This window comes from Myotis nattereri, assembly GCF_964212035.1.
Source record: "Myotis nattereri genome assembly, chromosome: 8".
Classification (NCBI taxonomy): Eukaryota; Metazoa; Chordata; class Mammalia; order Chiroptera; family Vespertilionidae; genus Myotis; species Myotis nattereri.
In genome coordinates, this window is record NC_138083.1 from 31,278,260 (window position 1) to 31,304,199 (window position 25,940).

At 48.0% G+C, this 25,940-nt stretch overlaps 1 protein-coding gene across 1 annotated transcript in view; it reads right to left on the reverse strand.

Annotated features, from left to right (window-relative positions):
- Positions 1–25,940, reverse strand: part of EBF4 (EBF family member 4) — a gene marked incomplete at its 5' end in the record, with an annotated part of 56,681 nt that overhangs the window by 3,878 nt on the left and 26,863 nt on the right. The window contains 8 exons of the mRNA XM_081097647.1: positions 2,450–2,638; positions 2,715–2,892; positions 2,982–3,047; positions 3,181–3,269; positions 4,480–4,606; positions 4,710–4,843; positions 4,944–5,061; positions 5,845–5,926. Coding sequence (XP_080953773.1) covers positions 2,450–2,638; positions 2,715–2,892; positions 2,982–3,047; positions 3,181–3,269; positions 4,480–4,606; positions 4,710–4,843; positions 4,944–5,061; positions 5,845–5,926 — 983 coding nt within the window. The remainder of the gene's footprint in view (positions 1–2,449; positions 2,639–2,714; positions 2,893–2,981; positions 3,048–3,180; positions 3,270–4,479; positions 4,607–4,709; positions 4,844–4,943; positions 5,062–5,844; positions 5,927–25,940) is intronic.

Genomic DNA, 25,940 nt, shown 5'->3' on the forward strand with positions numbered 1-25,940 from the left:
AGAAACCAAGAGCCTGAGAAGGCTAGCTGCCTTTGGCATCAAAGCACCCCTCCTCCTCCCATTGATTCATTGCTGCCCTTGTCCCAAATGTCCTCAGGCCATGAATGGTCATCTCCTTTAAGACAATGCTCACTGCTAGCTGACGAGGCCATGAGCTCCACATGAGCTCCACGGAGGGCTTGAAACAAATGTACTCTATCTCTCAAGGCCAGGGGCTCACAGCCACATTTTGCAGCTTGAGTAGGATGGGAGTTGTGGGTCAGTCCAGGGCTGCTGGTGGCCAAAGTAAAGACCAAGGGGCAGTCCACACAGATAGCCCAGACCCACTGGCTGGGACAGTTCTGGATGTCATTCCAGGCACATCCTATCACTCAATGAAAATGACAGTCCCTGAAGCTATACCACAATGTCCTCTGCACATGAGGAGTGGATGGGGACCTGGGTCAGCACTACAATATTACGAGATGGGACTGGCACTGGGGCTAGGCCAGGGTGTCCCCAGCTGATGCTGGAAGTGGGGTATAAGCAGCTCTAGAATTCTCGATCCTCTGGCTGAATGGGGAGACCCCAGGTGGCCTGGCTTCTGCCCACTGGATCAGTGAGTTCCTCCACTGCTGATGGCACTGTGTTATAGTGGAGGAGGGAGGTTGGTGCTCCAGACTCCAGCAGCTCCAAATCCAAGGGGCACCCAGAGAGAGGTTTGAGAGTGCTTTCCTAGAACTGAAGGGAAGTAAGAGCAGTGGAGCCTGGCCTGAGAAAATGGCCAGGAGAGACAGAGGCTTCCGGAGGGATATCGCCTGTGTGGATGCTGGAATACGGGGCTTAGGGTTCCAGAAGTTGAGCCTGGGAAGGGAGTAGAGTGCCAGACTCAAACCCACAGTCAGAAAGAGCAGTACCCAGGGTGCAGGTCACTGGCAAGGAAGGCTAGACAGGTGGCCAGAGACTTTGATCCTCAGCAATAGCAAACATAAGATGGGGGGCAGGTGAGGAAAGCACAGGAAAAGCCACGACCAGCTTCTCGCACAGCCTTCCTCATTTCTCTGGCTCAGCAGCATCCCCCTAGACTTGAGGTACAATCTCTCTTACAATTGATAGGGAGGTGCTTTGCAGCACACAGTGGGTGCTTTATAAATGTCAGCTTAATAGCTAAGTTAAGGGGTGTCCCAAAATTCACGCAAGAAGTAATTTTGATAGAAAACACAGGTTTATAATTTAAAATTGCAAAATTTTTATTGATTCATAAAGTATACAGTATAGGGTTATGTATGGAATAGGATTTCGGGTAAATGGCCTCCACGGCTTTGCTGGCACATACGCACTCTTTTGTTGAAATTTTCCATGACCGAAATGCGGCTGCTCAGGCAATAACAGTTAGTGGTGCTCACTATCGCGACATGATAATCCAGTTTTTTGTGCCGTGGAGGCCATTTACCCGATATGCTATTCCATACATAACCCTATCCTGTATACTTTATGAATCAATAAAAAATTTAGAATTTTTAATTATAAACCTGTGTTTTCTATCAAAATTACTTCTTGCGTAAATTTTGGGACACCCTTATAAGAAGCTGAAAACAGGCTGCCCTGGAACTTGGTGTTGAAAAGAGGGACTTGAGGGCAGTGCAAACAGTAAAAGCCTAAATGTCCTGTTGCCCATCCACCTACCTTTGAAATGCTCCACCCCAAGAAGCCAGACAGAGAATGATTAGTGCCCTGAGGACAACCCTTGGCAGGGGGTGACAATGATCCCATTTTACAGCAAAGAAACTGACGTTCAAAGTAAATAACTAGCTGAATGTCAGACAGCTCCTGATTTGGACACTCAAACGTTGAATCCCGCCGTCTGACCACACAGAATTCGCTCGCTCTGCATGACCCCATCGCAGGGAGCCACGTCTCCCCTGCCTCTCAGACCAACGCTCCAGGGGAGCATGGGGCCAGGTGGAAACCCCCTTTTCTTGATCCCCGAGTTCCCTCAGGCTTCCGGCAGGGGGCGCCATGCTCCTCCAGAAGTTCTGGTTTAAGACCAAAAGGTGGCGGTCCGCCAGGTTCAGAGGGACGCTCCCTAGTTAAAAGCCCGTTTTAAAGGGACGGGAAGGCTAGAAGCGATGAAGTCAGCAAAGAGAGTTAACGGTGCAAGAACTGTCCCCCAGGGCCCGGGATGTGAAGCAGAGGGGTGGAGTTGAGGGGCGGGAGCCCAACGAGAGAGAGAGAGAGAGAGAGAGAGAGAGAGAGAGAGAGAGAGAGAGAGAGAGAGAGAGAGAGAGATCGCGCACGCCGAGGGCTGGCCTGGCTCCCAATGGCAAGGCCAGTGTCGATGCTCAAGGGACAGGTGCCGGAAGCCTCCCCCCCTCCAAACCCCCCGCCCCAAGGGCTAGGAGGCGCAGGGCTGCTCCCCACGCTGCTCCCGGGGGTCCGGTCCCTCCCTCCGCGGGCAGGGGACACTCACTGGTGAAGGGCGAGGTGGCCGTGGAGCCATTGAGGAAGCTCGGGGAGCCGGGCACGCCGAGGCCAGCCACTCCCGGCGCCCCGTAGCCGCCGAGGCCGGCTCCGAGGCCGCCGCCGTAGCTGCTCTGCTGCGAGCCGGGGCTGGGCGCGAACCCGCGGGGGGACGCGCTGCTGCAGCTGCGCGCGTAGCCTGCGGGAGAGCGGCGGTCAGGGGTGCAGCGCCGCCGGGAAGGGGGCGTCCGCGCGCTGGGGACTGCGGGACGCACCCGGCTCCGGGCCCGGCGTGGCTTCCCCGACGGCGATGGCCAGCGGGCTGCTGAAGGCGTTGATGCCCACGACGGCGGGGTGGGGGTGGCTGGGGGCCAGCGGCCCCAGGGGCGCGGGCGCTCGGGGGGCGCTGTACAGAGCCTCGGCCACGTCCGCCGCGCGCTTCAGGAGGAGCTCCTGCGAAGACAGGAGCAGGGCAGGCCGGGCAGCCGGGGCGCCGGGGCGCAGGCAGCGCGCGAGGGGCGGCGGCGGCGGGCGCGCCCTACCTGGTTACTGCTGGGCACTCCGTACAGGGCCTCCGCCAAGTCGGCCGCCCGCTTCAACAGCACCTCCTGGGGGCAGGGGAGGAGACAGCGGGACCAAGGAGCAGTCCCTGGGGGCGACGGAGGGGCCGGGAGCCGGACTCCCGCCTCGGCCACAGGACACCCTCACCCCCGCCCCGCCCCGCCGCGCCCCTCCGAGTACCTTGGGCAGCCTCTCGGGATCGCCGGGGTGTCTGGGAATGACTTTCTGTAGCCGCTGGAACCCGTAGTCAATGGTGGGTTCGTTCAGGGCTGGGGAGAGCGGCAGCGAGTGGAGGACGCCCCCTCCCAGCGCCCGGCGCAGCAGAGCCGCCACCCAGCCCCGCCCCAACCTCTCGGAAAATCCCGGGTCGGTGATCTTAGACGTTTCTTGAGTTCCTCTCTTATGACAAAAAAGGAAACTGTATATACATGTTAGCTTCTGCAGGACTGGAGGGAAAGCTTTTTTTTTATTAATCATCTGCATTTGGTCTTATCAGGAGTAAATTATTTGCCATAAAAAAGAAACCCCTCAACCATCTCCACTTATCACAGCTCAGGTGCACTCTCAGCAGCACCTCACCCCAACCTAACGCACCAGCGGAAGCCTTACCTTCCTTCACCTTCGGCGTCAGATTTAGAGAATTTCCTTTCGTTTACCCCAAAGTGTAGAACACTCACCCCGGGTCCTTGCACTTGCATGCCTTCTCCCTTCTCCCTGGATGCCTACCCCCCCCCCCAACACACACACACACACACACACACACACACACACACACACACACACACTCTGCAGGAGGAATCCCCTGGCTGACATCCCCTCCGCGTGTATCTCCAGCCCCCAGCCAGGCTGGCACTCCCTGTCAGTAAGTAGGGTCACTGCCCAGTGGGGGAGCCCCACGAAGGGCTCCGTGAATATCTGTTGGATGGGGGTGGGGTGGGGGGTGGAGAGTGGAGAAGTGCGTGGCTTGGGCTTAGGTGGGAATTTATGGCCAGTGGCCAAACAGAGCCGGGATGAAGGCTTCTACCCCGCATCTCCAGGGAGTGGCTTTCACTCGGGTCGTGTGTGTGTGTGTGTGTGTGTGTGTGTGTGTGTGTGTACACACACGCATGCAGAGTGAGGCTTGGAGGAACCAAGACACCCAGGGAGGATTCAGAGAGCAGAGCCTATTGGGGGCACCTTGGAAATAAACATTCCCGTGGAGATGTTAATCTAGACCCTGAGGAGTGGGGTGCTCTGGACACCCTGGCGAGAAGGCCCGAGGCCGAGAGAAGGCGGAGGAGGGCTGGGACTCGGCGCCTGGGAGGGGAACGAGGAGCCAGAGGCCAGGAGAGAGAGAATCGCAAGGAAAGAACGCAGCGCGAGGTGCACAGGGAGGAAAGCAGCCGCCAGGGGGCGAGGCCACAGGTAGATCTGACTAACCCCGAGGCCAGGGCTCCCTCCCGGGACCCTAGGCCTCCCCTCTCCCGCCTGACTCCTCACCTGTGTAGACAAAGCGGCCGGGGGCTCCCTTGCAAAACTGCTTGGACTTGTAGGACAGGGTCACCTCCACCACCCCGGGGATGTGCCGCGGGGGCGTCTGCACCCGAATGGCGTGGGGCGTGATGAGCTGCGAGGGGAGAGAGGAGGCCTGCGGGTGAAGACCCGGGAGAGAAAGGCCCAGCCCCAAGCCCCGAGAGAGTCTGACGGGGGCGGGGAGGGGGGTGGCCCACCTCACTCCACACGAGCACGTTCCCGAACACGACCTGCAAGCCGTCGAAGAAGTTGTCGCCGATGACAATGACGGTGGCGCCGCCCGTGGTCCAGCCCTCCCCCGGGCTGATGGCCTTGATGCAGGGGGTGGCAGCTGGGAGGCGGGAGAGGAGCCAGGTCAGGGGCTGGCCCCAGGGTGGGGACGCGAGGCTGGCTGGGCCTGCGGCCGCGGGGCCTGAACCGGGGGTCCTGACCTTCGGAGGGGTCCAGGCGGCGCGCCCTGCGGCCATGCTTGGAGTTGTTGTGCACAAACATGTTGTCAGACACGGCCAGCACGTGTCCGTCCACGCTCACGGTCGTGGACACCACCACCTGCGGGGAGAGCCGAGGCCAGCCTGGCTGGAGCCCTGGGGATGGGGGAGGCCCCCAGGAGGAAACTTGTGGGGCGCCAGCACCTGGAGGCTGGAATTCAGGGTCATGGACATGGGGAAGAGCTTCAGCCCCGCAGGGTTGTGCAAGGGAGCCAGCTGGGGCAGGTGACATTCCCAGAAGCCCAGTCTCTGACGGCCCAGGGCAACTGACCCCCGGAGCTAGAAAAGTCAAGAGTTGGGGGGGGGGGGGGGAGGCTGTCTCCTCGGGTGGAGTGGCTACGGTTTCTGCAGACACACAGTAGCCCAGGCTCTGTTCCTGGGGCTCCATGGCAGGAATGGGTCTTAGGCAAGTGAAGTGAGAGTTTTGATGAGGGGGTCAGCATCAGCTTGAGAGCCCACCAGCAGGAGCCCCCACCCTTGGGAGGAAATTGGGGCTGCCTTCTTCCCCCCTCCTTCCCTGGGACGGGTGTGCAGGTTGGGGATGTGCTAAGGGCAGCTGCTCGCTGCTTCACGCTATGCAAATTAGCTGGGTCGTTAATCATGTAAAAATGTCACAATTAGCATCTCCTTAAGTGGGGCTCTAATGAAGCCTCCCTTGGCAGCCAGCATAAGCTGAGATGGAGCCACCCCACCCCCAGCAGGCATCAGACCCTGAAGCACAGGGCTGGGCTGGGTTGGGCAGGGATCTGCCCTCGAGGCCTTTCCCGGGGTGGCAGGGGTACCCCTGACTCCCACTAACAGGAAAGGGCAGGTTTGCAGGCGTGAACCCTCTCCCCAGACCCACCTGGAAGCGACGCATGTCTCGGGGATTCCCGGCATTCTTTAGGCAGTTCTGGTTGCATTTGAGGAAGAACTTGAGGAAGAACCTGAAACAGTATGGCGGTGGGCTCAAGGGTCTGGAGGTTCTGGAAACAGATGAAGATCCAACTGCTCCCTGCTATGCCCCCTCCCAGTAGAGTGACTGCATTCTGTCTGCTCACATGCAGACACACACCCAATATTCCTATCACAAGCGACACACACACAGGATGCCTGATATCCACACAGTAGACCCATCCCAACAACTATTTCATACACAGACTACCCCCCATAGCGTACGAATCACACCATGCCTATTTGTCCCACAAAGTGGATTCTTAAAGAATATGTCCATTATGTATACCATATATACCTATTACTCATGATTATACCCACCACACAATGTATACATATGCAGCAGGTACTCACACTTACCTGTAAACCTATCCCACTCCATGTATATGTCATAGTATATGCCAGTGATGGCGAGCCTATGACATGCGTGCCAGAGGTGACACACGAACTCATTATTTTGGTTGATTTTTCTTTGTTAAATGGCATTTAAATATATAAAATAAATATCAAAAATATAAGCCTTTGCTTTACTATGGTTGGAAATACCAAAAAATTTCTATATGTGACACGGCACCAGAGTTAAGTTAGGGTTTTTCAAAATGCTGACACGCCGAGCTCAAAAGGTTTGCCATCACTGGTATATGCCCATCTCACATATACTGGTAGTGCATCCATATCACATAGCATGTGCCTCCCCAAAGTGTACCCATCACCCACACAGTGTATACTTGTCATAAAAGTATATCCATTCTATACACTGTAGATGCCTTATATACTATTACTCACAAAACATAGCCATCACAAAGTGTATACTCACCACACTCAGGGTATATCCTTCATATAAGCCTATTCAATATGTACTCCACACACAGTCTGTACTTATCACATACATATGGTACACTAATCACATGCAGTCTCTCCATTACTCACAGTGTATGACCATCGTTCATAGTATATGCACAGAAAGAATATGACAGTATACTAGTATGCATTAATATACCCTTTTGTTATATATGATCACCCTAAATACAGCCATTGCAAGTACTGTATAGTCATCACATATAGTAAGCAGATCTCCCCAACAAATCCCCCTCACGCACAGCAGATCTCGCTCACACATAGACCCCTGTAGAACACTCAGGTGCAGACATGTCATGTGACCCCAAATAGTGCACAGCCATCATGTATACACTCCATCCACCTCTATAAGATACCCTGCAGACAGACAGCTTTTATGTCCCCATAAGGTCATCACCACAGTGTAGATGCCATATATAATCCAATAGGTCCCCCCCAAGGTGCAGGCAACTCAAATGCTCCCAAACAGTACACCTGCACAGTGTAGACACTCCATTTATATCACATTATATGCCATCATAAGGACTCCTTACACCCCTATAAGATACCCCATGGTACAGACACTTCTTTGCCCACAGTAGTCACCATGCATGCCCCACATTTATGACAGTGTTGACTCCCTAATCACACACAGTGTAGACCAGTTTATTTAAATTCCATGTTAATGTACTCAGTCCTTTACAAGGTGCTAAACTGAGGAGGACAAAATAGCGGGATAGGACATAGTCTTAAAGGGGATTAATGCTAACCCTGGGATGTCACCAATGATTCAACTTCAAAGATGACACCACTTCTCTTACATGCTCACATGTGCCCATTGCATGAAATCCACTCCCAACCTACAGTCTCCAGAGGAAGGGTCCCTGGATGGGGCTGGAGAGCTAGGCTCTGGCCCAGGCAGGCTCATTGTGTGGTCTGGAGTAAATCCCGCATCTCTGGCATCCACTTTCAGCCATAAACCAGGAGAGCAGTAATTGATGGCTGCTGAGGCGCCTTCCAGTTCTGCCTCTGGACATCCTTTCAGTGGTTCTCAACCTTCCTAATGCCGCGACCCTTTAATACAGTTCCTCATGTTGTGGGGACCCCCAGCCATAAAATTATTTTCGTTGCTACTTCATAACTGTAATTTTGCTACTGTTATGAATCGTAATGTAAATATCTGATATGCAGGATGTATTTTCAGGGGTCGCGACCCACAGGTTGAGAACCGCTGCTTTAGTTCCTACCTCCCAATGCCTCAGGCTGCTGTTTCCTGCAGGGTCCTGGCTCCCCCTGGGGGAACTCCCGTCTTGGCCTCTTCTACAGCCCTTGCCCGCAGGTCTTCCCACCCTTTCCCTTTCCAGTACAGGTTGCTTTTGTCCTTTGGGTCCACACCAATTCCCACTTCCTGTCTGGCCTTTGGGGACCCCGCCTCCCTGAGAGCCCCAGGGCCCTTCTGGCACCTCCAGCTGTGCAGACCTGCCCCAGGACATCTCAGCGTTTGAGCCTGGTTGGCTTTACTTGCAGAGAGGTGTTGAGTAAAAAGCAGCCACGCAAGGCCTGAGCCTTCCGTGGGGGTGATGAGAGTCAGTTCCCTTTTCCCTTTCCTCTGAGCCTGCGGCTCAGAACTGCACACAGTCAATGCCATCAATGGTGTTGCTGCTGAAATCTCACCCACTGCCAGCTGGTCGTCCATGGGCTGCTCCCACCCCGTCGGAGGCCCAGCCAATGCACACACTCCCCTGAGAGCCTGTTGCTGCAGCAGCAGCACATGCCGCGGCCCTGTCAGCCTCGGAGCTGTTAAGAAAAGTTATCCACAACTTGCAAATAAGGCAGAAAGATGCCTGTGAGCCCTTTCAAACACATTTTGGAAGAGTGGTTTTCAAGTGTGGCACCCACACCACCAGTAGCCACATCACCTGGGAACTTGCTAGAAATGCAGACTCTTGGGACTCACCTCAGACACGTTGAATCAGAACCTCTTGGGGGTGGGGCCTAGCCATCTGTGTGTTCATAAGCCCTCAGGTGATTCTTTTTTCTTTTTAATATATTTTTATTGATTTCAGAGAGGAAGGGAGGAGAGAGATAGAAACATCAATGATGAGAGAGAATCATTGATCAGCTGCCTCCTGCACACCCCCCACTGGGGACTGAGCCCACAACCGGGCATGGGCCCTGATCAGGAATTGAACAGTGACTTCCTGGTTCATAGGTTGATGCTCAACCACTGAGCAACACCAGCCGGGCAGCCCTCAGGTGATTCTGATGCTCCCTAAAGTTGGAGAAGCACTGCTCCAGAGCTGCACTACCCCGCACAGCAGCCACAAGCCCCGTGTGGCATTGAGCACTTCAAATGCAGTTTGTCTGAGCTGAGATGTGCTGTAAGTATAAAATACCTGTCATATTTCAGTCACTTAGAAAAAATGTAAAATACCTCATTAGTGTGTGTGTGTGTGTGTGTGTGTGTGTGTGTGTGTGTGATTTTAAATACTCATTGGAGGATATTTTTTCCATTGATTTTTTTTGTTAGAGAGAATAGAGGGAAGGGAAGTGGGGTGGGGGAGAGAGAGAGAGAGAGAGAGAGAGCAAGCAAGCGAGAGAGAGAGAGAGAGACATCAATTGGTTACCTCACACACACACCCCAACTTGGGTTGGGGATCGAACCTGCAACCAGGGTACGTGCCCTTGACCAGGAATCAAACCCGAGACCCTTCAGTCCATGAGCTAACACTCTAGCCACTGAGCCAAACCAGCCAGGGCTCATTAGTAACTTATTTGGTATTGATTACATGTTGCAATGATAATAATTTTGGATATACTAGATTAAATTAAATATATTTTCATAATTAATATTACCATTCTTTTAAAAAATGTGGCTACTAGAAAATGTAAAATTACATATGTGGCTTGAATTATATTTATATTGACTATGTTGCTATAGAGTATTATGTTAACAAAGCCATTTAAGAGTTAGCTGATTATCCAGGGGAAAGTAACTTTGACTCATATTTGCTATTGATGGGGCCCAGATGACATAAAGTTAGGTGCTAATCTACAGAAAATTACTAAGATGCAAATGATTTTTGTTGGGAGAAGTAAATATTTCTGTTTGGTAGAGAAATTAACCCTAACGGTTACAATTTTATTGATTGCCCTATGGACTTTAACTAGCTTCATATCTAACTTGGCAATTTCATTCCAGTATTTTTCACATATCCCATTTCTTCTCCAGTTCTCCCTCCTCCCCTCCCCCCCGTTTCCTAACTACATACTCTCCTGGAAGGAAGAGAGCCTGGCAGGGTCTAGGTAAGTGAGGATGAGCCATCCTGCTCCGGAGCCGGGGACATCCTACAGGGACCTAAGACAGGAAGGGATGTGAATTGTGTTGAGGGGCTGTGAAGCTCTGATGACCCCTCAAGCCTGTATGATTCCAGGGGTGGGGAAGAAAGAGGAGATGGGAGAAGAGGGGAGGGGGTTTCTGAAAAGCCCCACTACTCCCATGGGGCTGGAAGTCTGGGGAAGCTACCTTTACCTGGCTGGGCAGAGTCAAGCCCACAGCCCTGGTTGAGCTGAGTACCCCTAGGGAGGGTGAGCATTTTACTATGCCCCTGGGTCAGACAGAGCCTGTGCCCAGAGCTTTCCCTATTGTGGCCATGAGGCTCTTTGCGGGTGTGATCCCACAGAAAGGGTGGTAAGAGAAAGGTCAAGTTCCAGGAGCTGCCATTGGAACTACTAGAAGAAAACACCATAATTACAAGCATGAGTTACAAATAAATTATAAAACTGCAAAAATTAATTTAAAAAATCATCCACCCAGGCCGGGGTGTCTCAGTGGTTGAGTGTCCACCTATGAACCAGGAGGTCACGGTTGATTCCTGGTCAGGGCACATGCCCAGGTTGCGGGCTTGGTCCCCAGTAGGGGGCATGCAGGAGGCAGCCGACCAATGATGTTACTATCTCTCACACCCTCTCCCTTCCTCTCTGAAACAATAAAAAGAAAAAAGGTCATCCAGGTCTAATTTACAAGTACAGTACTCAGCAAGAGCCTGGAAACTGCTGAGTTCTCACTCGCATTATCTTGTGTAATCCTCTCATAGTCCCGAGGTCTGCAATCATTCCTACTTTACAGATGAGAAGACAGGATAAGCTACAAAGTCACGGTGAGTGCCAAAGTTGGGGTATCAATTTGGGACTCCATGCACTGCTGACATTGATAAGAATCATGGAAAAATCCCTCTAAGTGGGGCTCTCAGTGTCCAACCGAGCCCCAGCCAGGCTGTTCAGTGAGCCGTCCTTCAAAAGAAGCAGGCCATGCAGGGACCAGGCTCGCCCTTGAACGGGGATCTCCCCAAGGCTACACATTCCTCAGGGTTGCAAAGGAGACTCAGGTGTCCTTACTCCTAGTTTGGGGCCTTCTCAGCCAGAGAAGACTTTGGCAACTAGAGAACAGTTGCCTAATATGAGCCAAAAGTTGGCCGGCGTTGCAGTTCAGTGAAGGGTACGCATGGTTCCATTATTCTGTTCTGTCTGTGTGCTCCACACCCTCCATAATGGAAAGCTTAATAAAATGCCAGATGAGGAGCTGTGGACAGTGGTCATCCAACTAATAAAGCCATTGAGAGTGGTAGGTATTCGTCATGACTCTGGATGCAGTCCACTCACACTCCTACCTTACCACTTCCTGAACTTAGTTTAGCCTTCTTAATCATTTCTATAAGTGCTTTTTATTCACTCCTGTAAAAACAACTCAAGATGAAATTAAAATGAACCTTCCTTGTCAATGAAATATTCCCTATCAAAGCAGATGCTGGATTGACTCAAGTGCAAACATTTGACTTATACACAACTTCTCAGGTGTGACACCACTGCCTAAAGAAACCTCCCTTAGCACAGTACTTTACTCAAAAGAAGCAAGACGTAAGGGAAATGTGGAGGTGACCGATGTGAGCTCACTGTTCAACTCTGGGTCGTTGGGGCTGGAGTGCAGAGTGGACGGAGCTGCTCTTTGGAAGGCAATGTCCAGGCATCACATGGCGACTTGGTGCCTGCCTGGGTTCCCTCACCCCAGCCTCTGCGCCTGCTGGCTGTTAAGGAACCCACTACCTGTGAATTATCCTCAGCCAGAAGCAAGGTCCCCCTCCTGCCCAGCAGCCCACAGACTGACATTACAGGGATGATAAACTCTTAGTGCTACTCATACTCCCAAACTCCCCAAAGGATCAGGCTGACACTGGACTCTAGCTGAGACCATCTTCTTCCTAAATCCCTTTTCCTGCCGGGTCCTGCTTCCCTCGCTTGTCTCTTCAGAATGCTCTTCCAATACATCACTTTCTTTTTTGAATTTTTAAAAAATTGTTGGTCAATCCTCACTAGAGGATATTTTTTCCACTGATATTTAGAAAGAGTGGAAGGAAGGGAAAGGAGAGGGAGAGAGAGAGAGAGAGAGAGAGAGAGAGAGAGAGAGAGAGAGAAGAAACGTCGATGTGAGAGAGACCAGGGCCAGGTATCGAACCTGCAACCCAGGTACCTGCCCTTGACTGGGAATCGAACCTGTGACCCTTTGGTGCAGGTGCTGGCGCTCTAACCACTGAGCACACTGACCAGGGCTCCAATACACCACGTTCACATGAATCCCCATCTCTAGCCCTGCTTCCAGGAATGTCATCCTAAGAAACCAGGCTGCAGAGCTTTTTACCAGTGTTTTGTTTTTCCCCTCCTCATATTCCTGTGAGATACTTAGAGCTGAAATTATGTTCCCACTTCCAAAGAGAAAGCTGCTAGTAACTGGGCCCAAGGGTCCTTGCAAATACAGGACTGTCAAGAGCAAGGAAATGAATGTCTAGATTATAAGTGCTGTCCAATAGAACCTCTCCCAAAATGATATCCACTGGCCACATGTGGCTATTGAGCACTTGAAATGTGGCTAGTGTGATTGAGAAACTAAAATTTCCATTTTATTTTCATTAATTTAAATGTAAACAGTCACATGTAGCTCATGGCTACCATATCAGACAGTGCAACTCTAGAAGGAGGAAGCAATGTGAAGGGACACATGGGTTGGGGCAGGGTTTCCAAAGCACGTGTCCTGCGAAGGCCTTGGGGAAAAATGCAGATTGGGAGCAAAAGGTGGAATAAAACTCGTTATTTATTCCAAGACCAAAGATGGCACTGCATCCAGGGATGGGGAAAAGCAGAGTGGGGGGTGGGAGCAGGGGTGGGGAAATCCTCCACTAATTTTCACCTCGAATGGTTTCCCTCTGAGCTCAGGAGCCTCAGCAAAAACAGAACATCTGGGGCAGGGTCTGTGCTCCCCACTGTTTTTCTTGTCTGCTGCCCCTGCCCCCAGCTCAAGGACAGAAGAGGATACAGATGGCTGGGCCATTCATTCCCTCATTCATTCAACACACCCATTCATAAAGAGGCATTAAACACCTTCTAGGTGTCAGGTAGTGCAATCTAGAGATGAACACGATCTTAAGAAAAGTACAATACTTCAGGAAAGAGAGAAACTTAAAAGCACAGCTAGTAGGACAGAGTGGTGGGCATGACAGGACAACCTGCCAAGTGTAATCTGTAGCAGCCACTCGGCCTGGAGAAGTAGAAGGGGTCCTTGAGGTCACATGTGGCCTTGGGCATTTGGAGTCTTGGAGCACCAGAGACATCTTCCCTGGAAGAGAAGTAGGAGGAAGGGGCCCCACATGCAAAGGGAATAAAAGCCCTGCCATGGGGCAGGCGGGATGCATGGCACTTTCCCAGTGGTGCCTGATGAGACTGAGGAGGGCAGCTGTGGACCAGGGCCTGGGGGGCGTGGGGTATTGGCACCAAATCATGCGGTATTTGGACCCTGGGGGTGACAGGAAGTCAGCGGAGGATGCCTCATTGGCTGTGTCATTTGGAAAAGTCATTTTGCATCCAGGGAGAAGCAGGCACCAAAGGGCCTAGGCTAGAGAAGGGATGGTGGATGAGGAGGTTGGTAGGAGGGGTAGTTCAGGCCCAGGTGGGAGTGACCCTTCCTGGTCTTGGCCTGGGGCAGCAGCCAAGGCCCAGTGTCCCCAGGGCCACAGCCACCTGCCAGGCCTGGACCTGGTCTCCCCACCAAGATCCTCACTGGGGCAGAGGTGGCTGCAGTGCAGATGGGCTGGGGGACTATAAATAGCCAGGGCGCATACATTAGCATGCCAATGCACCCGAACCCCATCCTCTATGCTAATGGCCCACCATGTGCCTGAACACCTTCTGTTCCCCTGCATGCATTTGCATGCACAATTAGCATAATCTTGTATAATTAATGAACAGCGTCAATTTTAGCTCCTAAGTAATTTGATTAACATGTTGATAGGGCACTTACTAGGCTCTCCAAACCTCAGGGCCGGGCATGGGGCCTGAGGAGAAGGGAAGAGGAGGGGGAGAGACTGCTAAGCGGCCCCCAGCTGCCCATGAGAGTGGTGGTGACTTCACTTTCCCTTAATGGGGCCTGAGGGGAAGGGGGAGAGGCTGCTAATGGGAGGCCTCTGGGCACCCCATGTGGAGTGGCAGGGACCTAAGCATGAAGCACACTGTGTCCCTGTGGACACAGAGATACATGTGCCCCTGGCATGTACCCCAGCCCAGGGAGTCTTCTGTGAATGCAGGATGGGGAGAACAGAAGAGGAGGGATGGAGAAAATGTGGGATGACTGGTGGGCTGGGGATGGATGGGCAGAGGGAAGCCACAGGGGAAGAGGTGTACTGTGGGTAATTGGGGACATAAGGTCCTGAGACTGAAGGGAAGAACTTGTATATTCCTCTGTCCTTGGGTGGGTGAGCCAGGCTCCAAAGCCAGGGATCTTGGCACCTTTTCTTTATGAATCATGAGAGAGGCAGAGATGCGGGGCTGGCACCTTCTATAATGCCCCAAGGGACAGAGAGAGAACATATAGAAGACTGAGTGTTGCTTCCTTCCTTTTCAGAAACAGATCCATTCCCAGCCCAGACATCCCAGGGCCTCAGACAGAGGCCCAACTCCTCTCTCCTGCTCATCTCTGTGAGTCAGAGTCAGGAAGTTCATCCCTGCCTCTAACTGACTTTCTTGTTGCTGTCTAGGCTCAGTTGCACTACCTTCTAAGACGGTCAATCGAGTTGAGAGCAGGTGGGGTAAGAAATTATACTGTGGCAGGCCCTGTACAGGACATTGTGTAAACACTTCTCACTTACCTTTACAACATTCCTACCAGCTGAGGTTAAGAGTCAGCCCCATTTAATTTTTTTATTGATTTCAGAGAGGAAGGGAGAGGGAGAGAGAGATAGAAACATCAATGATGAAAGAGAATCATTGATCAGCTACCTTCTGCACACCCCCCACCGGGCATGGAGCCCGCAACCCAGGCATGTGCCCTTGACCGGAATCGAACCCAGGACTCTTTAGTCCGCAGGCCGACACTCTATCCACTGAGCCAAACCAGCTAGGGCAAGTCAGCCCGATTTTACTAATGAGGAAACTGGAGCTGAGAAAGGTGAGACCTTGCTCAGAGTCATATGGCCTCACATTCCAGGTTGACTTCAGTCCCCAACCCTGAATAGCCCTTAGCTTTATGGTGAGAATTTATCATTCAAATTGCAGACTGTCCACTTATTATCTATCTCCCACTCCGCCTATTATAGTCCCCAGGCCTCATCATGCCCATACTCACACTCTCCACCAACATCCTCTGGAGGCATCGTCCACAGCACCCTCCAGCCTCAGCATGGGAGCCACTCTGATCTCAAGCTTAGTTTCAGCTGCCCAGATACTTTACCTTAAATCCCTGGATTAGGGGTGGTTTGGGGACCCTTGCTTTATGATTGGCATCCTAGCCCACATGAACCCTAGGGCACATGGAGGAACCTCTCATGAACCCTCTCTACTTCCTCCCTCAAATGCTCCCAGCTCTGAAAGGGGGTCAGGGGAAGAAGTGCAGTTCATTCTCTGGCAAGAGGGAAAATTTCAGTCCTGCTTCAGCACTGAATCAGCAGGAAGGTTCTGGAACCTCAAGGGGGAATTGACAGAATGGACCCTAGACAGAAGCCTGTACCTGCAGCAGTGTGGGAGAAAAGAGACCCTACAGGAAAGGGTGGAAGGAAACAGATGCTATCATGGGCTTGTTTTGTGGCTGTAGAGGAAAACGGGAAATGTCCCATGAAGTACTGGATTAGGAAGAGGGGCATATTCTTTCACAGCTTCTACAACCCCTTCTCATCGAAGTGAATTTGTCAGCTTGTACTTGATCTAGGGATTGAGGTCTACGTTTGCCACCAATAGGATAGATGAAAGCTTACATCAGCCAGGTGGCTCAGACATGACCTGTTTCAATAGTTATTGAGCAACACCCACTGTGCATCAGGTACAACTACATGCAGAGCGTTCATAGTCCACAGCTCCTGTCCACCCCCAGGAGCCAGAGGAGGAGAGCTGTGGGCCCCTCATCGGATGAAATCTTCCTCACCTACTCCTGCACCAGGGTCATTCTGGCCAATCAAGCAACTATTTCATCTTAGAACTGTGATGTCTAATGAGACAGTCATTTTAATGTGGCTATTTAATTTGGGGGGTGGGAGGGGTGACATTTGTAATAGTTTCAACAATAAAGATAAATTTTAAAAATGTTTTTCCATTGGTCAAAATTAAATAAAGTTGAATATTCAGTTCCTCAGCTGCAGTAGTTACATTTCAAGTGCCAAATACGTATATGTAGCTACTGGCTACCATATTGGTCAGTGTAGAACATTTCCATCATCACAGAAAGTTCAATTGGACAGTGTTGTCTTAGAGCCTTACATTGTTTTTTATTTCCTCTTACCATTATGTAAAAGCTTACATAATTATGTTTTTAATTTATTGATTTGAGAGAGAGAGAGAGAGAAGAGGGGGAAGAGAGAGAGAAACATTGATTTGTTGTTCCACTTATTTATGGATTCATTGGTTGCCTCTTATATGTGCCCTGACTGGGGAATCTAACCTACAACCTTGGTGTATTGGGCTGACGCTCTAACTAACTGAGCTACCCAGCCAGGTCTTACACAATTATGTTTTATAGCAACAGCTCTGTAATCTTAGTAAGAAAAGAGAGCTATGCAGTGTTTTAACTTGTCCTATCCCCTTCCCTTTTCCCCAGCTCTGTGGTAGCTTTGAAAACCAGCAGCCTTGAAACCTTGGTAGTTACGACAACCAACAGTCTAGTAGCCACTGGAAAGGACAAATTGGGTTTGGAACTTCTCAACAGTCTGTATTTCCAGATAATTGTTACTATTTGACCTACCTGGCAGCTCCCTAGCAGCCCCATTCTCAATACTTGTTATTTGCCCTGATTCAGAGCTTTCTTAGTGGGGAAAAAACCCTATCTTCAGGGTGTTTGTTGAAAACAACCTGTGGCAACTGTTCAACACTGCTGTTGCTTGAGGCACTGGTACTACTTGGGGCAAACAGGAGTCTGGAAAAAGTGAGAATGAAATGTTTATAGGAGACTGAAAAGTTCTTATATATTCCTGGAAATTTAAAAGGTCATATGTATACTCTGGGAAGAGCAGGTGCCCAGAAAAGATCTCAGAAAGCCCTCCCTAGTCTCCCATCTCTAGCTGACCCTGAAACCTTGCACAAGCAAGAAGTGAAGGTAAAGGAAAGCTGCCCTAATACATACATACAACCTTTTGGCAAAAGGTGAAGACTTATTGGTCCAAGGCAATTAAGGAAGTACCTGTCCAATTATGAGGAGACCACTAAGCTAAATGAACAGAAGAAACTTTAGTGGCCATAATAAGGAATACAGACTTTATAGAATTGGTCCAGGAAACTCACTAAACAAACAGCAACAGCAACAAACATTAGAAGAGGGAATTTGAGTTGCAGAAGTACCACATTATATAATTAAACTATTCATGTTCAACAAATAATTATGAAACATGCAAAGTAACAAGAAACTATGACTCATACATGAGAGATAAAGCAGTTAGTAGGAACTGTCCTTGAGGACGCCCACATGTTAGACTTACTAAACAAATACTTTAAACAGCTATTATAAATACTTTAAGAATTAAAGGAAACCATGTTTAAAGAATAAAAGAAAGTATGATAATAATATCTCACCAAATACAGAACATCAATAAAGAGTTACAAATTATAAAAAAGAACCAAATTTAAATTCTGGAGTTGAAAAGGACAACTTAAAAATAATTTTTCTAGAGGAACTCAACAGCATATCTGAGTTAACAGAAGAAAAAGTAATCAGTGAACTTGAAGATAAGTCAATTGAGAGTACCCAGCTCTGGAGCAGAAAGAAAAAAGAACGACCAAAAATGAACAGAGCCTAAGATGTTGTGGGACACCATTAAGAATGCCAACATACACATAGTGGGACCCCCAGCAGGAAAGAAGGAAAGGAAATGGGCAGGAAGTAAGTTTGAGGAAATAATGGCCCAAAACTTCCCAAATGTGATGAAAAACCTTATTCTGCACATCTAAGAAGCTTAATGAACTCCAAATAACATGAACTAATAGATGCACACATAGAAGCATACTCAAATTGTTAAAAGACAAAGACACAGAAAGAATTTGGAAAGCAACAAGAGAGAGAAGCAGCTCATCATGGACAAGGGATCCTCAATAAGATGAACAGCTGACTTCTCATTAAAAACCATAAAGGTCAGAAGACAGTAAAATGACATATTGAAAGTGCTGAAAGAAAACAATTGTCAACCAAAAATTATAGTAAAACTATCCTTCAAATATGAAGTATAAATTAAAATTAAATAAACATGAAGGATGATTTAAGAAGATAAACAAAAACTGAGGGAATTAATGACTAACAGATCTTTCTTATAAGAAATACTAAAAGGAATCCTTCAATCTGAAATGAAAGGACACAAGAGAGTAATTTGAATCCACATGAATAAAGAGTACTTGTAAAAGTAACCATACAGATAAACATAAAAGACATTACATATCTATTTTTGTTTATAATTATTTTGTTTTCCTACCTAATTTAAAAGACAACTAACTGCATGTGTGTGTGGGGGTTGGGGGGGTAGGGCAACTCTCTGTACATTCTGCTCACTTTTGTTATAAACCGAAAACTGCTCTAAAAAATGAAATATATCAAAGAAAACTGCACAAAGCAGTACTTATAAAACTGTGTTGATGGGCTTTTGATGTGTAAACATACACTGCGATTGACAAGGATATAAAAAAGGAGAGGAGCCCTGGCCAGTTTGGTTCAGTGGGTAGGGCATCTGCCTGTGCAATGAAGGGTCCCATGTTTGATTCCCAATTAAGGGCACATACTTCTGTTGCAGGTTTGATCCCGGCCCTGGTCAGGACATGTGCAGGAGGCAACCAATCAATGTGTCTCTCTCACATCGATGTTTCTCTCTCTCTGTCTCTCCCACTCCCTTCCACTCTCTCTAAAAATCAATGGGAAAATATCCTCAAGTGAGAATTAATTAAAAAAGGAGAGGAAAGAGAATGAATCTATATTGCAGCAGTGTTTCTGTACATTATTATAGCCAATTTGATCATCTAAATTAGATTATTTCAAATTAAAATATTAATTTATATTCCCAGGGAAACTACTAAGATAATTACTCAAAATTAGATAACAACAACAGCAAAAAAAGGTATACTGGTAACTATGCATTTAACACAAAAAAGACAGTAATGGAGTAATAGAGAAAAAACAACAACAAAAAATAAGACAGAAAACACAAAGCAAAATCGAAGACATAAATCCTACTTTATCAGGACGTACATTAAATGTAAATGGATTAAACACTCCAATTAAAAGGCAAAGAATGGCCAAATGGATTAAAAAACATAATCTTTGGTGTGGTGAACACACAATACAATATGCAGATGATGTTATAGAATTGCACAACTGAAACCTATATAACTTTATTAACCAATGTCACCCCAATAAATTCAATAAAAAAAGAAAAAAAATAAACTTAGAAAATGCAAATTTAAAGTTTTACAGTCTGTTGAGTTGCATAGGTAGCTGAAGAGGTTAGAGCCCACACATCTTATTTATATATTAGATTTCCCTTGGATTTAGAACTTCTCCACTATTACTTTATTATCATCCCAGGAATATCTTGTATTCTACATGCATGGTAATTTATAATGTTGCATTATAATTATTTTTCTATATGTCCATCTCCCTTAATAGACTGTGGGCTTACTGAAGTCAGAGTCTGTGTCTTGTTATTGCTTTATATTCCTCATAGCCTAGCAAATGCTTGGCATTTAGTGGGAACTCAATAAATTTTGATCATGAATGAAAAGTATGTGGTGCTACTTAAATAAAGACACTGAGTGGCCAGATTACTATGACCGGCCAGATTATTATGACCACCCCATCAGTACAATGAAGTGAATTAGTTATGCAAATAATAATAATAATAAAACCTTGAGAGTATTTGCTTAGGAAGTTTTCAATATTCAGTATTTTTGGAAGTGTCACTGAAGTACTGACGGGGTGGTCATAATAATCTGGCCACTCAGTGTATAAAACACTGTTTTCTGGTTGTGCCCTATCAGCAAGAATACTGGTGTTCTTAAAGAAATAGTGGGCTTATTGATGCCAGGACAATGCTTCCTTTAAATACAATTATTCTTGATGTGCATTTTTAGACAGTTTTCCATGCAAAAACAGAGAGAAATTTGGACTCATCAATAATAGTTATTTACTTTCAAAACATTAAATGCTAAAGACTAATTTATATAATTTTAATGAATAAATCTAGTATAAATATAAACATTAAAATTGAAATGAAATAGTAATTGTTTGTATTTCACCTAGTATTTTAAATACATTGAATATCCCACAATTGTGAATCAGAAGCATTTTGGAGAGTGCCATTGTCAACATCATGTTACTTCAATTACTTCATGTTGTTTGAATGCATATATTTGTTGTAACACATTATTATTAAATGAACTATTTTCGTAAACAACTCCCCTAAAATAAAAATAAAAAAACATAATCTAACTTTATGTTGTCTATGTGAGACATAATTTAAATTAAAAGATAGGAATAGGTTGATAATAAAAGGATTGGAAAAGATATATCAATCAAACTCTAACCAATTGAGACCTGGACCAGTTTTATTAATATGATACAAAATGGCCCTAGCCGGTTTGGCTCAGTGGATAGAGCATCGGCCTGCAGACTGAAGAGTCCCAGGTTTGATTCTGGTCAAGGGCACATGCCTGGGTTGCAGGCTCGATCTCCAGTAGGGGGCGTGCAGGAGGCAGCTGATCAATGATTCTCTCATCATTGATGTTTCTATCTCTCCCTCTCCCTTTCTCTCTGAAATCAATAATATATATATATATATATATATATATATATATATATATATATATATATATATATTATTGCTTTTTCACAGAGAGGAAGGGAGAGGGACAGAGAGCCAGAAACATTGATGAGAGAGAAGCATCGATCAGCTGCCTCCCGCACACCCCCCACTGGGGATGTGCCCGCAACCAAGGCACATGCCCCTGACAGGAACCGAACCCGGGACCCCTCAGTCCCCAGGCCAACGCTCCATCCAGTGAGCCAAACCGGCCAGGGCAATAAAAAATATATTTTAAAAATATCACACAAAATAGACTTTGAGACAAAACTGCTTTGAGACAAAGAATGACATTTTATAAATGTAAAAATGTCAGTCTACCAGAAAAAATAACAATTGTAAACATATGTGCACCTGACAATAGAGCTCCAAAATACATGAAGCAAAAAATTACAGAATTGGAGGAAAAAACAGATAATTCAACAATAATAGTTGGAGATCCAGTGCCCTACTTTTAATAATGAATACAACTACTAGCCAGAATATCAAAAGGAAATAAAAGATTTGAACCCTACCTATAGCATCTCATACAATAAATGAGTTGTAGGTTCAATCCCCGGCCCCGTGAGGGAGGCAACTAATTGATCTCTCTCTCTTTCTTTCTCCCTCTTCCTCCCTTCCACTCTCTCTAAAAATCAATGGGAAAAAAATATCCTTGGGTGAGGATTAACAAGAAAAACAAAAAAGATGTACAAATGTTCCAAAAGTATCTGAAAGATGCTCAACATCACTTAATAAAGAAATGAAAAAAGAACCCACAACGAGAAATCATCTCACACCCAATAGCATGGCTACAATGTATAAAGAGAAAATAACAAGTGTTGGAGAAATAAGAATCCTAGGGCACTGCTGGTGGGATTGTAAAATGGTGCAACGGCTATGGAAACCAGTATTGAGTTCCTCAAAAAATCTATTAAACATTATCATAAGATCCAGCAATACCACTTTTGGGCATATCTTCAAAAGAATTGATATCTCAAATAGATATGTTCACACTCATATTCACAGCAGCATTATTCACAATAGCCAAGAGATGGAAACACCCAAATGCCCACTAATGGATGAATGTGGTATATACATAAAAGGGAATATTATTCAGCCTTAAACAGGAAGAAAGTCCTGTTACATGCTTCAGCAGGATCAACTGGAGAAATTATGCTAAATGAAATAAGCCTGTCACAAAAAGACAATACTGTATCATTATACTTATATGAGGTACTTAAAATAGACACATTCATAGAAACAGAAAGGAGACTGATGGGTCCAGGACTGGGAGAGGGAAAATGTGGAGTTGTAGTTTAATGGGTATAGTTTCAGTTTTGCAAGAAGAAAAAGTTTTGGAGATCTGTTGTACAACAATGTGAATATGCTCAACACTACTGAATTGTGTATTTAAAATGGTAAAGATGGTAAATTTCATGTTATGTGTTTCCTTTTTTTTTTTTAAATTGATTTTAGAGAAGGGGGGAGAGGGAGATAGAAACATCAGCAATGAGAGAGAATAATTGATCGGCTGCCTCCTGCACACCACACACTGGGGATTGAGCCTGAAACCCAGGCATGTGCCTTGACTGGGAATCGAACTGTGACTTCCTGGTTCATTGATTGATGCTCAACCACCGAGCCACACCGGGCCGGGCTGTTATATCTTTCTTTACCACAGTTTTAACCCTTTGTGGTCCAATTTTATTTTTGGAATTTAAACAGTCTGGTCCGAATTAATTGACGGGACTGAATGTTGAACTGGTTCGTGGTGTCGACCTCAGCCTCGACGTTGGACCTGCTCCTAGCGCTTGGTCTGTCGAGTCAGCCTCCACGTTGGACCAAAAAGGGTTAAAAATGACACAGCGAAGTAATTTTGAGGTGACCTAGACAATCTAATCATTAAGGTAATATGAAAAAAATAATCAAGGAGAGATGAAAAAATTATAAAGTATAAGAGTAATGGTGAAGGAGTGCTAGACCTACCAGTTACTAAAACATGTTATAAATCTTCAGAAAGCAGCATCATGTTTCCACATAAATAAATAGATGAAATAGTGAAATAGAATGGAAAGTCCAGGAATATACACAATTACATTTAGAATATAGCATGGATGATATTTATAACTGGTGGGGAAAGATGAATTATTCAATCCACCTCTATTTTTTTTTCTAGTAGCTGCCACTTGCCCCAAGAGAAATTATTGAATAATCCATTCACTAAAAATCTCTAAAGACAAAAAGAAGCTCCTATATAGAGCCAGAGAAGAGAGTTTACTCACTAAAAAATGACAACTATGTCATACTTTTCAACAGCAACAACGGAAATATTTTCAAAGCTCTAAGTAAGAAAATAACTATCAATCTAGAATTGTGTTCCCAGGAAAACGATTTTTCAAGAAAGAATGATATCAGGACATTTATAGTAAAACAAAAGTGAGAATGGTTTACCATCAGCAGACCTTTACTGAAGGAGGGATTTCTAACAGATGTACTTCCAAAAATAACCCCACAAAATGTTGTTTGAGATACAAGAAGAAAAAGATGAGCAAAAATTTGGTAAATATAAAAAAATCCTATATAATAAAAGCATAGTATACAAATTGCCCCCTGGACTGAGAGTTGCCCAGGAGTTCGACCAGGGGGTGGAGGCAGGCAGCTGGGGGAAGGGAAGGAGGCCCTGGCCAGCAGCTGGCAGCTGCTAGGGATCCTACGTGCACTGGGCCCCTAGTATCCTATCTAATAAAAGAGAAACATGGTAATTAGCATACGACCGCTACCCTTCCCATTGGCTAATCAGGGCGATATGCAAATTAACTGCCAGCCAAGATGGCGGCCGGCAGCCAGGCAGCTTAAAGCGAACATGAGGCTTGCTTGCTTCAGTGACGGAGGACTCCAATGTTCCCCGCCTGCCGCTGCCGGCCTCTGAGCTGCAACTCTAAGCAACTATGTTACAAATATAGAAGCTAAACAAAACCCCAGAAACCTGCTTTAGTCACAGGGCTTCAGCCAGCATGATCGCAACATTGTTTCAAATACAGAAGGTAAACAAAGGCCAGAAACCTGCTTTCAGCAGCGGAGGCCTAAGAGCTGGAGCCAAGCCTCAAAGCTAAAGCTGGCCCAGAATAAAAAAAAAAGAAAAAAAGGAGCGGTTGGGAGCTTCAGTCACCTGCCAGCCTGAAAACAGCCCTCAGCCCCTCACCCAGACTGGCCAGGCACCCCAGTGGGGACCCCCACACTGCAGGGTGTGTGACCAGCTGCAAACAGCCATCATCCCCTCACCCAGGCTAGCCAGGCACCCCAGTGGGGACCCCCACCCTGATCCAGGACACCCTTCAGGGCAAACCAGCCAGCCCCAACCCGTGCACCAGGCCTCCATCCTATATAGTAAAAGGGTAATATGCCTCCCAGCACCGGGATCAGCGGAGCCGAGAGGCCTCCTGGCACCGGGATCAGTGTGACAGGGGGCAGCGCCCAAACCCCCTGATCGCCCTGTGGCTCTGTGTGTGACAGGGGCGGGGCCACAACCTCCCTATCGGCCCTGCTCTGTTCGTGACAGGGGAAGGCGCCCCAACCCCCTGATCAGCCCTGCTCTGTGTCTGATAGGGGGAGCTCCCCAACCCCATGATCGCCCTGCGGCTCTGTGTGTGACAGGGTGCGGCGCCCCAACCCCCTGATCGGCCCTGCTCTGTGGGTGATAGAGGGTGGTGCCCCAACCTCCACCCCATGGGCTCTGCTCTGTGCATGACAGCGGGCAGCGCCCCAAATCTCCAATCGGCCCTGCTCTGAGCCCGACCAGGGGCTGCACCTAGGGATTGGGCCTGCCCTCTGCCACCCGGGAGCAGGCCTAAGCCAGCAGGTCTTTATCTCCCGAGGGGTCCCAGACTGCGAGAGGGCACAGGCCGGGCTGAGGGACCCCCCCCCGCCCCCCCGATTGCACAAATTTTTGTGCACCGGGCCTCTAGTTTATATATAATAATAATAATCCTATCTAATAAAAGAGTAATATGCAAATTGACCATCACCCCAACACACAAGATGGCCACCCCCATGTGGTCAAAGATGGCTGCCACAAGATGGCCGGCAGGGGAGGGCAGTTGTGGGCGATCAGGCCAGCAGGGGAGGGAGGGCAGTTGGGGGCAACCAGGCTGGCAGGGGAGGGCAGATAGGGGCGACCAGACCTGCCAGGGAGGGCAGTTGGGGGCTACCAGGCCGGCAAGGGAGGGCAGTTAGTGGTGACCTGCCAAGCAGGGGAGGGCAGTTAGGGGCAATTGGCTAGCAGGGGAGCAGTTAGGCGTCGATCAGGCTGGCAGGAGAGTGGTTAGGGGGTGATCAGGCTGGCAGGCAGAAGTGGTTAGGGGCAATCAGGCAGGCAGACAGGAGAGCGGTTGGGAGCCAGCAGTCCTGGATTGTGAGAGGGATGTCCGACTGCCCATTTAAGCCCGATCCCGGTGGGGCCTAAACGGGCAATCGGACATCCCTCGAGGGGCCCCAGATTGGAGAGGGTACAGGCTGGGCTGAGGGACACTCCACCTCAGTGCATGAATTTCAAGCACCAGGCCTCTAGTCTATATAATAAAAGCCTAAGCGACCTTTACAGTAGAACAACCAGAACAACTGGCTGCTATGATGTGCACTGACCACCAGGGGGCAGACGCTCAATGCAGGAGCTGCCCCTGGTGTTCAGTGTGTTCCCACAGGGAAGTGCCGCTCAGCTCACAGCTGGCGAGCGCAGCGGCAGTGGCGGGAGCAACAAGTCAAGCTGTAAGAAGCAGTAAGCAGGAGGACAGTAAGGAGCGAGGGGTCCCAGACCCCCCCTCCCACC